We start from the raw sequence: 16,378 nt of genomic DNA, 5'->3' as shown, positions 1-16,378 counted from the left end.
GAAATTCAAACATTAAAGGAATAGGATTGAACGAGGGAGTCTTTCCTCTCATCTTCCCTTTTGGGTGGGTTCTTCCAGGGTTGGTGAAGTGGATCGGAGTGATTCAGATGGCTGTTGCAAGAGAAAGCATTCTCTTGCAGTGTCCATTTCACAATATTGGGCAACGTCCATTGAAATAAAAAAACGCTTGATAGTGCATAGAAGTCTAACAGGTTGTATAAAGTAAAAAATATCAAACAATTTTTCAAAATAGACAGATGCATAGTCAGTGGAACAGAGCTTCACTTCCGAACAGTAGGAGTATAACACATACATTTTGTTGCTACGTTTATATACTTTTTCTCAACACAAGTGAATTGGAAGAGAAAACCGATGTTAAACAGAAACCTACAAATAGGCTCTAACGAGCAGGTGCCAGACCTGTCCCCGTAGAAAATCCATGTTTCATATGCAAAGGTCAGACTCTACTACTTTCTGAAACTGTTTAGCTAAAATTTGCGGCATAAACATAACAAAATGGAAACTTGTTTGCATTGGGCTCAGCAGCAAAAGGGTTAATGGTAACATTCTCCTGGTATACATGTAATCCTTCCATAGAAGTATATCATTATATGTTCTCAATCACTGTCCTACACAAAAAAATGAAAGGACATGTAGAGAGGAAAGCTTGGCATATCAAATCCCTAAAAACAGTTGCATGATCTGCAGTACCTCTCAAGGGGATTGTTGATATGTGAAATCCAAAATGCAAGAGGCATTAGCTGTACCGCCAAATTTGCCATCAATCTTAGTCGCCGTTGTGGAACCACAGTTCCACAAATAGAAAGGTACTGTCGTTCCACGCAAGCTTCATCCACTCATGAACTAATGAAGCTTGCCGTGAAATTGCGTCTCCAAATATGGAAGTGTGAATCCATAAAATTATTTTTAAAAATGTCCTGGCCCAGGCCAAGCTGTGTCATCTAATCCCTCTGCACACTAGGTGTTGTCCAGCTGTGATGTCTTTGGCACATGGCCAGGCGTTATGGCTAAACCCTCTCATGCAAGGCATGGCAAGTTTGTGCGGGCAGGATAGGGATGACCACTCGCTGTGCGTTGGGTGGCCAGGCCAGGCCCTGTGGGCAATACCCACTATGAATGGCCTTTAGTTGGTTGCCTGTGGTGGATTTGGTGTAGGCAGGGCATGACTGGGGACCAGTTTTGTGAATATAGTTACTTTTCTCAGTATGTTCCCCTTTCCATTTTCTTTTTAATATTTCTCTTTATTGTTTTTCAGATTTTCTTTTTTCAACTAAACCAGTCCATATTTTATTGGCTAATAGCTAAAAGTATTAACTAATAGTTACAATACTTACTTAAGAAGTAATGGTCTCTGCTTTGTAGAGACTCCAGGTGTAAGTGTATTAAACCTCACCTGCGCCGTATTGACTCCTGATGTGCCTCTGATATAGTGGGGGTGCATAAAGGTCCATCACTCCTTGTTCCTCTCTACAGCCCCCACTGCTCCTCCAAACCCATTGTAACAAATCACGGTTTCCAAACTCATCCATGAGTGAATTCAGTCTTTTTCCTCTTAAGAATCTAACCGTTTCTTCTAGCTTAATCTTTAAACATCCACCCTCACACCATTCAACCATCAAATAAACATGCCCTACGACACCTCAAACCTCCCACAAAAAAACTCTTGGCAGAACGATTCTGCACATTGTAGGACATATAACATATAACCTTTATACTGTACCCTTTTGGATTCCTGTAAGGCGGAGTGTAAGCTCTATGTCTGCATGTCCAAATGTATCATGTGTCCCAATATATCATATTGCTCTGCTTCTTTTGCGCCATAAGTCACACAACTGCATCAATAAACACCCCAGCCCACACTGGTTACTCAGCCGATCAATAAACTCCTCCCTAAACTCTAACTAGGACACCTATTAACAAGTGCTACTTGAGGCAAAACATTCCATGAGGCATATGACCAGAGTCCGATTACCCCCCACCCCCTCCCAAGCCAAATAGTTATGTTCACAAAGAAATCAGGACAATGTAGCCATTTGATTTCCATACCTATTAATGGCTGCTGGTCCATGCATTATGTACAGGACTGGTGAAGCTTAGAACAGTCAGCCTATCCAAGTGAGCTTACAATCAAGATATCCTGAATCTATTTTTCATTAAACTGATGAGCACCAACATAGAAAAACCTACACAGTTCTGATACACAGACTAATATAATGAAAATGACCACATTCAGGCTTTTTTAATATCTTATTGAGTTCAGTCAAAATGGCTTGCAATGTCAAAAGCATCTTCCACCGTGTCTAGACTATTGAGTGCACAATAGAGTTTTTCCCTGTAGACTGTAAGGGGGTGACATTTGGCAAATGTATGTGATTCAGAAGGATTGGTAAATGCATTAACCTCCTAATATATCCTCAAGCTAAGGCTAGATAGGTTCTATATTGTTTACAGGATGCCTTGCTTCCTCTGTAATTCGCTCAACTCCTGGTTGTCTTCCTTGCATCTTGCACAGCCTGGGCAAAAATTTCTCAGAGATGGCAGTTGTAGATTTATTTGGGAGGTTTGAGATTTGGCAGTGGGGTAAGATGGAAGCTAACCCAGGTGGTCGTAAGTTCAAAACATGGAAAAATTGAACCGTTGGTTCTTGCAATTTGAGTTCTGAAAAGGGAATGGAGATAATACACTTCCATTGCGTGTCCTGCTATTTCTTTCATATGCAGTAAATGCAGCAGCACATGGTATCCCAGTGCGTGTGGTACAGCGCAATGGCAGTTAAGAATCTAGGGGTAACTGTTTTCTAAAAAGCAAAGGAGGCAGCTATTAAGTTATCTCCGCAGCCAATGCACCTACTGCAGACGCCCTGTGAACTTTATATATCCATTTGAAGCAATCTGATATTTTTCTGCCTTTGTGGTAAAAAAAATTATGATATCAGAAATATTTAATCTATCACTACCAGCCATAGAAACTAGAACAATACCATGCATGGAGCTCCCTAAAAAGCTAGTAAATATTTTCAGCCTCCATAGTAGAGCGTCTTAATGTTTTTTAGGTGTAGCTCCTGGTAATGCCGACCTGGTTAATTCCTGTTTGTTTGAGAGGGCCCTTCACAAAGACCCGATCATTAGTCTTTTGCTAAACTGTATGCATAGTCACTTACCCACTACCATTAAACATTTTGTCTATTGCCCTAAGTCTGCTGGATTGTTTGATGTCACCAGTCTGGGGGTTGTGCTTGGGACAGCACGGGCGCCCTGGTGCATGTGGTTGATTTACTGTAGGTGTCTGCTTTAAGCACATTGCACCCTTACCTTGCGCAGTACTCCTGCCAATGGCCCTGCTTTCCCATGTCTCACTATTGCCCAGCTAGAGTTACATGCCTTTAAAGACCGATCACCCAGTGCCAATGGAATACCGAAATTAAACATTAGCCCTTCCCATCAACTTGTGTGGTTCATATTACTAGTGCGATGAATGTTGATAATTTCCAATTGCATTTATTATTGGGAAAAGGCTGAATTTCATGTCAACAACACACTTATTTGTTCTGAGTACATATGTTTTGTTTTTTCTTTACTGATTGGTCAATTTCCCATCATGAAAGGGGATTTATCGAATTCCCATATTGTAAGTGTCCAAACTGGAATACTGTTTTAGCCCAGCTTGCAAAAGCACATTGTGGCTTTTGTCGGGTGTTTCTACTATCCATGGTTAAATGGGAGATCTATATTCCACCTCTGCTTACTGCTGTCCTGCCTTCATGATCAGATCGTTAATTCGATGCTTCGGATTATGTAAACCCAGCCTTGCAGGGCTTTCCACCATTAGCTCTCAAAGTCCCAAAACAACCACTGCAGGAATAGCAGCATAAATACTGATGCAGTAGATTTGGACTGTGCAATAACATCCTGTGATGTTTCAAATCTAGTATTTGATCGTTATGATATCTAAAAATCTTAATAAATGTGAAAATTTTCGATTTTTAATTAAAAAAAAATTGGTCGGTGTGAGTTAACGAGTGATGAAGTTAACTTGTAACCGTGCAACACCTATAGGTGAATCATAAGCAGAGATAAATGTTGATTTATTTATTCTTAAATCCAGATTTGAGAGTCAAACTCGTTGTGCATGCTCTTCTAGTTAGTTTCATTAGATGTTAATGTATTTTGGTATTTAGGTGATGGAGCCAGCTGTCCTTATTCAGGGCCAGGAGCCATTGACTCCGTCCATGCTTGCAGCAGCTCCTCCACAAGAGCAGAAACAAATGCTGGGTAAGTAAATTCTAAGAGGGTGTCCTCTTGAAATCGCAAAGGTGTTTTAAAAAATCTGGATTGTTCATCATGGCGTCTTTGCTTGAAATAGGAAGTGATGTTCTCAGAACCACTCAATCAGTGGTTGTTCCTCCCTCATGGTCTTTGGCTCAGCCTGCCAGGGAGAGGCCATTCCATCCTTCCTCATACCTAAGAACTTGTTAAATATTCATTTGATTTTATTGAAGTAACATCACATACTTGTTTATTTTAACAAAATGTACCTAAATACAAATAGCATCATAACTTTATTTATATTCCAATAATCATGCTGTAGTTTCCAGGTGCCTTGAAGCTGCACTTTACAACTTGTGCACCTCGTATGTCTAATTCCACTGCCTGGCAAAAGTTGGGATCCATGGAATTCTTCTACGTGTATGTAATGCAGGAACATGCTCTTATCATCAGACTTATGAACTTGGGGATCTTTATCATTCCTCAGCACATTGCTGAAACCACATTATGTTGTAGATGTAAATAGAATGTCAGTACTAAAAAATTGCAAGAGTAAGACTAGAGCACAGCAAAGATTGTACAATGTGCAATTGACTTTATGTATATTGTTAAAAGATTGTCTCCTATGTTCTCCCATATGCAGCTTGTTTCCTCTTATTCTGTAAAATCTTTACTAGTAACTTGGTAGCTCCTTTTTAGGTTTTCCTGCACAGGGCTTGCTCTGTGCTTGAGAAATCTATTTTCTCCAGTATTAGGGGTGTCTTTCATAGATTCACATGCTTGAATATTCCCCGTCGTCGAAGTGGGAGTCCCACGGTACATAACATAGCAATAAATGCTAAATAATATATGTATGTGAGAAACATAACAGAAGAAGAATATAGTAAAACCATAACTGAAAACCTCTAAAACAATTCCTCCATAGGAATGCATTATAGAGAGAGAAAACACTTGTAACATATCACTGTCATTATGTTAGTCCAAACTACAGCCAATTAGGCGCCAGCACCCTCTAGAACCTTCTCCTCAGAAGCTCAAGCCCTCCGATTTTCTACCGCATGTCGTGTGAAGGGAGTCTCCCTGAGCTCTGCTCAGTTTTTTCCTCAACTGCTTCTTGTTCCAGAACTTTCATCATGTCAAGTAAGACGTCTTTATTCAGACCTTGCTCTTCTTGTGGGAAGTTGCGTCTTTTTAAAGAGGACCCCCTCAAGAAATGTATTTATTGTCTCTACCCTGAGCATGAAGTTGGCAGCTGTAAGTTTTGTAGAACCTTTTCTACCAAGACTCTAAAGGACAGAGAAGGCCGTCTCCTCCTTTGGCTCCAACGTCTTAAGGACAAGGATTCAGCTCTGTCTGATGCTGAGAGTTTTCACTCTGGACCCTCCACTTCAGCCTCTAAGCGTGGAAGTGTGCAGGATGTGCCGTCCCCTTTTCTAAAAAAGAAGAAACTGGCCTTGCCTTCGGCCTCTGTGGTGTCCCCACCAGTTCCTACTACTGCTACGCCCACGAGACCTGGCTCTCAGGCGTCTTCTGCTGGATCTAAGCGTGTTTCCACACCTAAACCTGCTTTGTCGTCGACGGGAGCGTCTACGAGCGTTCCGACGACGAAATTTGCAGTGTCTACATCGTCGACGACACTGACGACGACGTCCGCTTTCACCTCGTCGACGACGGTCTCGTCGTCGGCACTTACGACGACGAGAGTTTCCTTGGCCTTTCAGACTGTCTCGTCGACGATTCCTATCACCTCGTCGACGAAGAAACCAACATCGTCGACGAAAGCCATCAAAAGGTCTTCGTCGTCGACGAAGACTCCATCGACTACAGCCCCGTCGACGAAGACTCCGTCGACTACAGCCCCGTCGACGAGGACTCCGTCGACAGGGGTGCCTCCTGCGTCGACTACTTCGTCGGCGGCTTTGCCATCGACCAAACTTCCGTCGACGAGGACTCAGTCGACGAGCATTCCGTCTACGATGCATTCAGCAAAGTCAATTTCATCGATTTCAGCCCCGTCGACGGTGACACCATCTTACTTTGCGTTTTAACCTCTGGTGCCTTTACCGTCTTCAGGTTCTGCTTCTGTCGCCCCCGATCTTTCCCGCTGTCGCCAACAAAAGTCTTGCCTCCAGTTGTCCACTCCAGATCCGCAGCCTCCTTCGCCTATGTTTGCCACTAACTCGGAGCACGACTCGGACTCTGGTGATGATGTGGATGACACTTTTGGGGCGGCCCACAGTCCGTCTGATCTCATCATAAAATGTCAAGATTCCGACAGTGACGACGAATGCGGCGACCAGGAGTCCCAAGCTGGGGAACAGTGCATCCAAGTTCCAATGGCTACGTTGCCTGTGTCTTTGATTTCAAATCTTCAGCACATGCTGGACGACTACAACCGGCATTTTCCACCAACGCCACAAGGTACTCCTAGACCATCACCTGCTGCGACTGCACCAGTTCCGCCTTCTATTCCGCCAAATTTGCCACCGACACCTTCTCCCCAGGTTCAAACGTCGGTCAAAATTCACACAACTGTGTATCCACAGTATGCGGATGATGAGGCAATTCCAGAACGAGAGGACAGAGAAGTCCACGATGACACAGATAATGATGATGCCGCAACCGGCATGGCAGAGTGGGACGACTACCAAATGCAGACGCCCTCCCCTCAGCCAGGAGAATCTGGGGATTCCCCTCCAGTAGACATTGCCAGTTTTCATCTGTTGATGGATAGAGCGGCTCAGCGCTTTAAAATACCAAGGACAAAGAGGGAAGAGGACTGTTTCCTCTACGATTTCAAGAATCAGCCTTTCAAACAAATACACACAATTCCAATAATCGATTTTATTTGGAATGAGGGAGTTAAGCTCATGCAGGCTCCAAATTCATTACCTGCCCAGCTGCCACGCCTTGAAAAGAAATATAGGGCCCCAACTGGTTCACCAGCATGCCTCGTCTCTCACCCTAAGCCAGATTCGGTTGTAACTCAGGCAGCACAGCGTCGGGCCCGTAAACCAGCATCTCCAATCGCCGCACCTCCGGATAGGGAAGGGCGGCGCCTAGACGCCATTGGAAGGAAATTCTCCACCATGGCTTCCACTACAGTACGGGCGGCAAATGCCTTAGCCATCTTGGGCCGCTACGACCAGCAGATTAGGTCGGACATATCTGCCCTGGGCAACCTCATCCCTGTCGCTTCCAAGGCGGACGCTTTACAAAGCCTCCAAGACGGACAAAGAGCGTCTGAAGAGTTGATTGACTGCGCAGTCAATATTGTGGGCACTAGCTTCCGCCAGCTTGCTAGTGTGGCTGCCTTACGACGCCAGGGTTGGTTGAAGGCCACCTCCTTCCGGCAGGAAGTTCAATCCAAGATCCTGGATATGCCATATGATGGTGAGTCGCTGTTTGTGTCCAAAATTGACGAAGCATTAGAGTCCATTAAAAAGGACACGGATACGGCTAAGTCGCTCGGCACATTGCAATTTCGGAAGCAGACATTTCGAGGTGCGCGCAGACGCGGCACTTCCACTTTTCGAGGAGGTCAATCTCAATATCGCTCCTACAATCAGAGCAAACAAGGTTACTCTTCCAACCAGCAGCAGTCACAACGACAACAGTCCTCAAGGCCCTACAGGGGAAAGTCATCCTATCGGGGATCCACTCCCAAGCGCCAATGACTTTTTCATCCCCAAAGTGTTGGAGGTCGAATCTCTCTGTTTTATTCTCAGTGTTCTTCCATCACCTCGGACCGCTGGGTATTGGACATTGTGCTGAATGGTCACACCTTAGAGTTCATCCAGATTCCTCCTCATACTCCGCCGTCTGGCCCGCCTCCTCCCCATCTCAAGGAGCTTTACCATCAAGTCCGTCTTCTTGTTCTAAAAGGTGCAGTCAAAGTGGTTCCAGTGTCTCAGAGAGGAGAGGGGTTTTACTCTCGTTTCTTCCTCATACTCAAGAAGACGGGAGATTGGCGACCAATTATGGATTTGAGGGCTCTCAACAAATACCTAAAGAGCCAATCTTTCCGAATGCTGACATTACTGGAGATCCTGCGTCTTCTGGCCAGAGGGGATTTCATGACCACCATAGACCTTCAGGACGCATACTTTCATGTCCCAATCCTGCAACCGCATCGAAAGTACCTGCGATTCAGGGTGGGGCAGACACATTATCAGTTCAAGGTGTTGCCCTTCGGACTCCGATCTGCCCCTCGTGTATTTACGAAGGTGTTGGCTCCTGTGGTGGCTCACCTACGTGTCCGAGGCGTCCAGATTTTTCCATATCTGGACGATTGCCTCCTCAAGTCTCAATCGCGCCAACAACTAAGCCAAGACACTCGTCTTTTTCGAAATGTGTTTCAATCCCTCAGCTTGGCCATCAATGTCGACGAGTCACAGTTTGCACCAGCGCAAACTAGGAATATCTTGGGAGCAATCTTAGACACAATGCTTTCAAAGGCGTTCGTTTCACATGAACGACAACAGAAAATCCTACGACTGGTGTCTCTCATCCGATCAAGGCAGTCCGTTTCTGTCCGGACATTAAAGTCATTTTTGGGGATGGCATCGTCTTGTATTGCACTGATCCCACATTGCAGACTACGGATCCGTCCCATTCAAGAGGAACTGGACGTACAGTGGCCTCAGGTCTCCGGATCTTTCAACGACCTGGTGGCCGTTACAACCCGCATGAGAAAGGGTCTGTGCTGGCGGGCACAGCCGACCAACCCGGCGACTGGAACATCCTTCCTTGTCAACGCGCCAGATCTCACGCTCACAACGGGCGCCTCTCTGGACGGCTGGGGTGCTCATCTTCAAGGCCTCTCCATCAAGGGCAAATGGTCTCCACCCCAACGCTATTGGCATATCAACAGGCTGGAGTTGATGGCGATCTTCTTGGCACTCAAGGCGTTCCTTCCTGTAGTTCAAGGGGAGTCAGTGCTTATTCAAACGGACAATACCACCAGCATGCACTATGTGAACAAACAGGGAGGGACAAAGTCTCAACGCTTGTCTCGACTGGCTCAGTCGATTTGGGATTGGGCGCTTCGTCATCAGATAACCTTGACAGCGGTGCACCTGCCGGGTGCTTCAAACATCCTGGCAGACTCTCTCAGCAGGTCCACATCATCGACACACGAATGGGAGCTGCATCAACCGACTCTGGATCTTGTGTTTCACCGATGGGGTCGCCCATCTCTAGACCTCTTTGCGACACCAGAGAATCGCAAATGCCCGTCCTACGCAAGTTGGCATCCCCACCCCGGATCATGCGGGAATGCCCTTTTGATCGATTGGTGGGATCTATTCGCTTACGCCTTTCTGCCGATCCCGTTGGTGCCACGGGTGCTGTGGAAGATGCGGAGGCAACCCTGCCACATCATATTGATCGCTCCTCGATGGTTCAGACAGGCGTGGTTCTCGGAGTTGCTCCTTCTGTCCCAGTGCGAGCCCATTCCCTTCATCCTCGTCCAGACCTCCTGACGATGGACAGGGGCCAGGTTTACCAACCGGACCCCTCCACTCTACAATTGTCAGCATGGAACCTGAGTACCTTGAGTTCGCCAACTTAAATATCTCGCTAGACTGCAGAGAGGTTCTCGCTCATGCTAGGGCTCCGTCTACCATCAAAACTTACAAACTCAAGTGGAAGAGATTTTGTCATTGGTGCATGGCAGCAAATGTCCACCCAATCCATTCTACTCTGGAGCAGCTTCTTCCGTTCTTTTTGAGTCTAGCTCAATCTGGACTTTCGCATGCTACCTTGAGAGTTTTCCTAGCTGCAATCTCTCGCTTCCGGCAAGATGGCTCTTCCTCCCTCTGCTCGTCCAGAATTATCCGCCAGTTTTTCACAGGGCTTTTCCGAAAGTTCCCACCTATTCGGCGCCCTCCTCCACCGTGGCATCTCAATGTTGTCTTGTCGCAACTTATGAAATCACCATTTGAGCCCATTCATAGGGCGGACATTAAGTTCCTCACCTGGAAGGTTGTTCTTCTTTTTGCTTTGACCTCATCTCGTCGTGTGAGTGACCTCCACGCCTTTACTATCAAACCGCCTTATCTTCAATTCAGACCTGACAGCGTGGTGCTGCGCACCAATCCATCTTTCCTACCTAAGGTGCCTACTGACATCCATCTAAATGAACCTGTGTTCTTGAAAACTTTCTTTGCTGAGCCAAAGTCTCCGGCTGAACAGCGATTGCATTCTTTGGACATCAAACGATGCCTTAAATTTTACATTAGCAAAACTGCCTCCTTCCGCAAGTCCGACCAACTGTTCATTGCCTATGGACGACTGCGTAAGGGGCATCCAGTTACAAAACCAATGATTGCCCGTTGGATCTCTTCGGCCATTGCCTTCTGCTATCAACAGGCTGGCAAGCCTTTGCAGTCTTCAGCGAGGGCTCATTCTACGAGGGCTATGTCTTCATCCACCGCCCTGTTTGCTGGTGTGCCACTTCATCAAATCTGCCGTGCAGCGACATGGTCCAGCAGGCATACCTTCACCAAGCATTACTGCTTGGATGCCATCAACTAGGCGGATACCGCAGTGGGACAGGCAGTGCTTCGTCATCTTTTCCAATAAGGTGAGCCTCTGTTCCCTCCTCCTTTATGTTTTTTCTGTGATTGCTATCTATGCTTCCATGCCTGTATTATTATTGCTATCTTTGAGTTTTTCCAGGCTGTGTGTAGCAATCTGAGCTCTTTGGAGGTTACTGCTCTCTACTCTATTCAAGCATGTGAATCTATGAAAGACAACCCTAATACTGGAGAAGAACAATTGTTACTTACCTGTAAACAGGTGGTTCTCCAGTATTGGTGTCTTTCATAGATTCACATGCGACCCACCCTCCTCCCCTCAGAGGCTCTCTTCTCCTCATGCACTCTGACTCACTTTGGTGCTACGAAAATCCGAGGGCTTGAGCTTTTGAGGAGAAGGTTCTAGAGGGTGCTGGCGCCTGATTGGCTGTAGTTTGGACTAACAAAATGACAGTGATATGTTACAAGTGTTTTCTCTCTCGATCATGCATTCCTATGGAGGAATTGTTTTAGAGGTTTTCAGTTATGGTTTTACTATATTCTTCTTATGTTATGTTTCTCACATACATATATTTTTTAGCACTTATTGCTATGTTATGTACCGTGGGACTCCCACTTCGACGACGGGGAATATTCAAGCATGTGAATCTATGAAAGACACAAATACTGGAGAACCACCTGTTTACAGGTAAGTAAAATTGTTCGTATTCAATAAAATCTTAAAAGGGGCTAACGCCACTTCCCCTTGCTTTTCAGTGGTTCCTGTGATTGTTACTTAATTTTCCTCCATTTCTATTGGCTGTAGCATAGTTTCCTGCATTTACCAATACGTGCTCCTTGTGTGCTTCTCTTATCAGTTTTCTGTGCCAGAAGTACTGTTTCCTTCCACTGTTGAGGCACTTTTTTTTAATGCACACTTGCTGAAGGCTGTGTACTTTTCCGGGCTGCATGCATTTATCTTGTATTTTATTTTAACGTTTTTGGCACGCATTTCAAGCGTTCTTGTGAACCCATGGCGAGGTCGACCATTCTGGCCATTCCGCCACCTCCTCTGTCTTGCCCCTTTATTCTATAGTTTTTTTTCTCATTTAATCTGTAGCAATCCCAATGAGTACATGGCTTTGCAGACCTTTCTACCCACATTGCGACTCCCAACTTTGCTAAGATCTGTCCCCAGCCGCCATCCCCTGCCGTTGTCATTACTTTCACCTGCCACCCCCGGCCCATCAATGATTGTTTATTTAGCAAGCTTGTCACCCTCTGTATTCACTTTTTTTCCATTGGTGGCTTATAACCAGTTGGAAACCAAATGTATGGCCTGGTGCACTTTTGCACTGCTCTTGGGCCTGCAAAAGGATTTTTCTTCTTCCAATTGGGCCAGGCCCCTTTGAATTAACACTGGAGTCTCTCTCTTCACAGCCAAGTTATCAAGCAGAGATTAGCTTGCCTTGTTATCCTACAGCACTCAAGCTGGAGGTGCTGGTTTGATTCCGGGCCTTGTGTAGAAATTATAAATATTTTGTTTTATCACCTTGTTTGCCCTGTATTTATTTTTGGATGTTGGCTAATGGCATTACTTTTTAAAATTTCCCTGACATTGACTAATAACTCTTTAGGGACTAAATGCAGGGCCAAGTACACTCATACACCGCTCCTCGGCCCCTAACAAGGCTTTTCCTTCCCAAGTAGGCCCTTGTCACGCCAATCGGTATGCCTATCAGCGTGGACGTTGCACCATAGAGCATCTGTATCTATTTTTTACCGCTCGGTTGAGCATGCGGGCTCTTCATTATTGCAGTTCTCTGAGAGTCCGCTTTTTATGTTTCGCCTTCCAGTGCTTTTTGTATAGTCAACCTGTGATGTTCCTGTACACATGTTTACTTATCAAAACTTTGCAACTATGGAGATTTCTTGACTGGGATGTATTAATTTGGCCTTGGATTGCACCTTTCACTTGGGTGGAATGTTTGCTTGTGAATGCCCTGCACTTTCTCACATGCAAATACAAATTCTGCAACTTTCGCCTACAATGGTAGACTACTTTTTGTCTACAGACATAGAAGATTTCATGTTTTCTCCAAGCCCTAACACTGACTTTTGATTTTGGCACACAGTGTTCTGAGAGACTTTGAATTTGACCTTCATTTTTTCAAAACGAGGTACTGAATTTGGAACTTTTTCCTATGATTAATTTTTTTTCTCCAAATTTGTACTTTTCATTTTTTGGCATAAGTAATCTGCTTATAGTACAACTATTCATAGAGAACAAGAATTCTTTAAACACTTCCAGAGACAATATTTGACCTTGTTCATAAACAAATGATTATGTAATCTGACATGAAATGGTTTCGACCTTTTTCTTCTGTATTTACGAGCCATTTCATAAATGTATATTTTGATGATTCATTCAATTGGCATTGAAAGGTAAATATGTGCTTAGAATGAAACATTGCTTTAATGTGTACAGCACCAATGCGATAGTTTGAATACATTATTTACAATGTGTTTGAAGCATGTTTTTAGCACTTCATGTATATATTTTAGATATGTTAGGTTTAGAATTTAGTAACGTCGTACATAAGAAAGTGGGTGTTGTGTATCGATTTAGATTCCGTATGAATTTCCCGATTCATGGACTTATATAGGTACAATTCACATTGGCCTTATATAGGCATAGAAATCCAGTCCTTATTTAGGCATAGTCCATGCTACCCAAATACAGGCATGGCTACTTCCATCCGTTCATCTACGTCACAAGTTCTTGGAAAACCAGACTCTTAAGCCGTTAGGGACTTCCCCTTGCTTGGATATTGATTTCTCCAAGAACTCATTATTATGCATGAACATCTATTCCTTAGGGGTTCATTCATGACGTTCATATGTCCGACTTTTACGTCAATAATGGCATTCCTAAACACCTTCAAGTTATAAATATACCTTCACTTGCTATGGCAATGGATGGGTTGGTTCGGTGCAGTTCGACTACCTACTTGCCCAACGCAGCTCGCCTCAGCAACTACCGAAGGAAGCCAACTCTCCAGCTGACGCACTGACTAGACGCTGCCATCCTCCTGCCGAGAATCCAGCTCCAGTGTTTGACTCCCCTTGCGGGGTGTTGGGAAATCGAGTCCCGGGAGAGATACTAACCTCTCTCATTCTAAGGTATGGAGCCGATTAGAACCTAGAGCAGTGGTTCCCAAACTTTTGACTCCTGAGGACCCCCATTGAGTCACCACTGGAATCCGGGGACCCCCAAGCAATTTGTATGAGTTAAATTTCCAACATTAAAACAGTAATTCGAAAAAAATACACACATGTGCACACAAAACAAATACTCAAAGTACTAAGGATTTTGGGGCCAGATGTACGACCATTTCTTTTAGCGCCTCGCAATTGGCGACACATTGCGAGTGGCAAATTGCGAGTTGCTAAATGAAATGTACAACAGTGTGTTTAACACTGTTTGGGATTCCAATGGGGTCACAAATTGCGAGGTTCATTACTAATAATGAGCCTCTCGCAATTTGCAAGCCCATTGGGAATGCCAGCCCTCCCAGCGATGGTGGCCTACTGGGTTCTGTAGGCCACCATGTCTCGCACTGCTTTTAAATAAAGCAGTTAAAAAAAAATGCAGCCTGTTTACCATGCATTTAAAAAAAAAAAAAAGGAAAATGAAACTTTTTCGTTTCATTTTCTAAGGGCAGGCAGAGGTCCCTGGGACCACTGCCTGCCCTTAAAAAAATAATTTTGCATGCATTTGCAAAGGGGAAGGGGTCCCCTGGGGACCCCTTCCCATTTGCGAATGCATTACCATCTACTTGAAGTAGGTGGTAATTGTGACTGTTTTGCGACCGCAAAATATTTGTACATGGTTTTGAGACTCGCTATTTGGAAGGGAATGACCCTTCCAAATAGCAAGTTGCAAAACCTATTTAGAGGGTCGCAAAAAATTGCGACTCGCTATGTACATGGCCCAATAGGTTTTTGCATGCGTAAACCGGTTCGCTAACCAGTTCGCGCATATAAAAACAGATCGTACATCTGGCCCTTAGTATTTTATATTGAAGTAATAGCCCCTATGTCACATGTATTTCATTTGTTTTATAGCATCTCTCATACCATTGTAGGATGTCAGAGCACTTTACATCACACACATATAGAGACTTTGAATCATGCATGTAAATCAGTGTATATATAAAATGTTTAAAGAGTGCTTGTTCTGGAAAAGCACAAACTCCGGATTCAGAACATAACACAGTGGCTAGCATTGACTTTAACATAAAAAATGTTTTTCCACCCAAATATATCTTTTTAGCAGCATCAGGATAATGAATAACTGGGACAAAATATAAGTTACTAACTGGTACCATGCAGTTTGCAAGCAGCTCTTTGACAGTTTATAGGTCCCTCTGCTAGATTACGATTGTCACTTATGAAGTGCACAGTAACAAAAGAATCTCTGTGACAAAAGCAGTAACCACGAACCTAGGCACATAAAATACTGCTTTTTAAGATGCATGTTACACGTTCTTGGCAGTAAGCACATTAACCCTCTGTGCTACATTAGTTAAATCAAAGCTGCCACTGAACAAAACTCTCCTCGCTCTCCAGCAGGTATATTAATCACTGGCATTCTCTTGACACTTTTATTGTTGCTAGAAAGCTGCTAATTATACAAGAAACGTTTCTGTGCTTTTAAAACTGTTGCCTACGGACCCCCTGGGAATGTGTCACGGACCCCTGGGGGTCCGCGGACCACAGTTTGGGAAACACTTACCTAGAGCATATGATCTACAGCTCATATGCCTCAAACGGACAATGCTACTTAACCAGTATGCAACTGTTATTGGCATATAAAGCTGTAGATTCATATGCAGCCACCCGCCTCCCTGGGTACCTTTCTGTTGCAGTATTATCTTACTTAGATACACAATACATGGACATCTCTTTCTACTCTTACTAACTCCATCATCACCCTTATTGAAAATCAATCTGGGAATGGAGTTGATACCCATGCGCATGATCACCGAAAGGAGGAGTCGCCTACTTCATGACTACAAAGACTTCTTCGAAGAAAAACAAAGTGCAAACATCCGGACCCAACACCATATGGCGATCTATGCTAAAGCATATGAATCTACAGCTTTATATGCCAAGAACAGGTGCATACTGGGTAAGTAGCATTTTCCTTGTGCTTCTTTGGGGTTGCCTCCATCTACGTTTTTGCTGGTCTCTGCGTTACTGACTGCAGCCAGTCATTCATTCCCTCTTTCCCACAAGAGTCACTCATCTGTTTTTAGCATTCTGGATGGCTGGCCAGGCTGTACATGCTGCTACACTGAGGGCGGCAGCAGACTGTTATTATATGCAGTGTCTCTGCTGTCCCCTCTGGTAGCAAGTCTGAGGTGAGGCGATTGGATGTTTAAAGGCACTTTGCTGGGAGGTAAGCCTGATTGGGGAATCTGTGGGTTTTGTCCGCGGGGTTTCCGTTTCACTCTTTCCTGCTGCGGAGCCACATTTTCTTGCTGAATTGTGTTCATTTGGTGTGAAAAC

At 44.5% G+C, this 16,378-nt stretch overlaps 1 protein-coding gene across 2 annotated transcripts in view; it reads left to right on the top strand.

Annotated features, from left to right (window-relative positions):
- The window catches only part of LOC144768339 (embryonic polyadenylate-binding protein-like), a 573,566-nt gene that overhangs the window by 504,591 nt on the left and 52,597 nt on the right, over nucleotides 1-16,378 (top strand). For both annotated transcript variants that reach the window (XM_078651918.1, XM_078651920.1), the window contains one exon: nucleotides 4,199-4,292. In XM_078651918.1, coding sequence (XP_078508044.1) covers nucleotides 4,199-4,292 — 94 coding nt within the window. The remainder of the gene's footprint in view (nucleotides 1-4,198; nucleotides 4,293-16,378) is intronic.

Source organism: Lissotriton helveticus, chromosome 7 (genome assembly GCF_964261635.1).
Source record: "Lissotriton helveticus chromosome 7, aLisHel1.1, whole genome shotgun sequence".
Classification (NCBI taxonomy): domain Eukaryota; kingdom Metazoa; phylum Chordata; class Amphibia; order Caudata; family Salamandridae; genus Lissotriton; species Lissotriton helveticus.
This window is presented reverse-complemented; position numbering and strand designations above follow the sequence as displayed.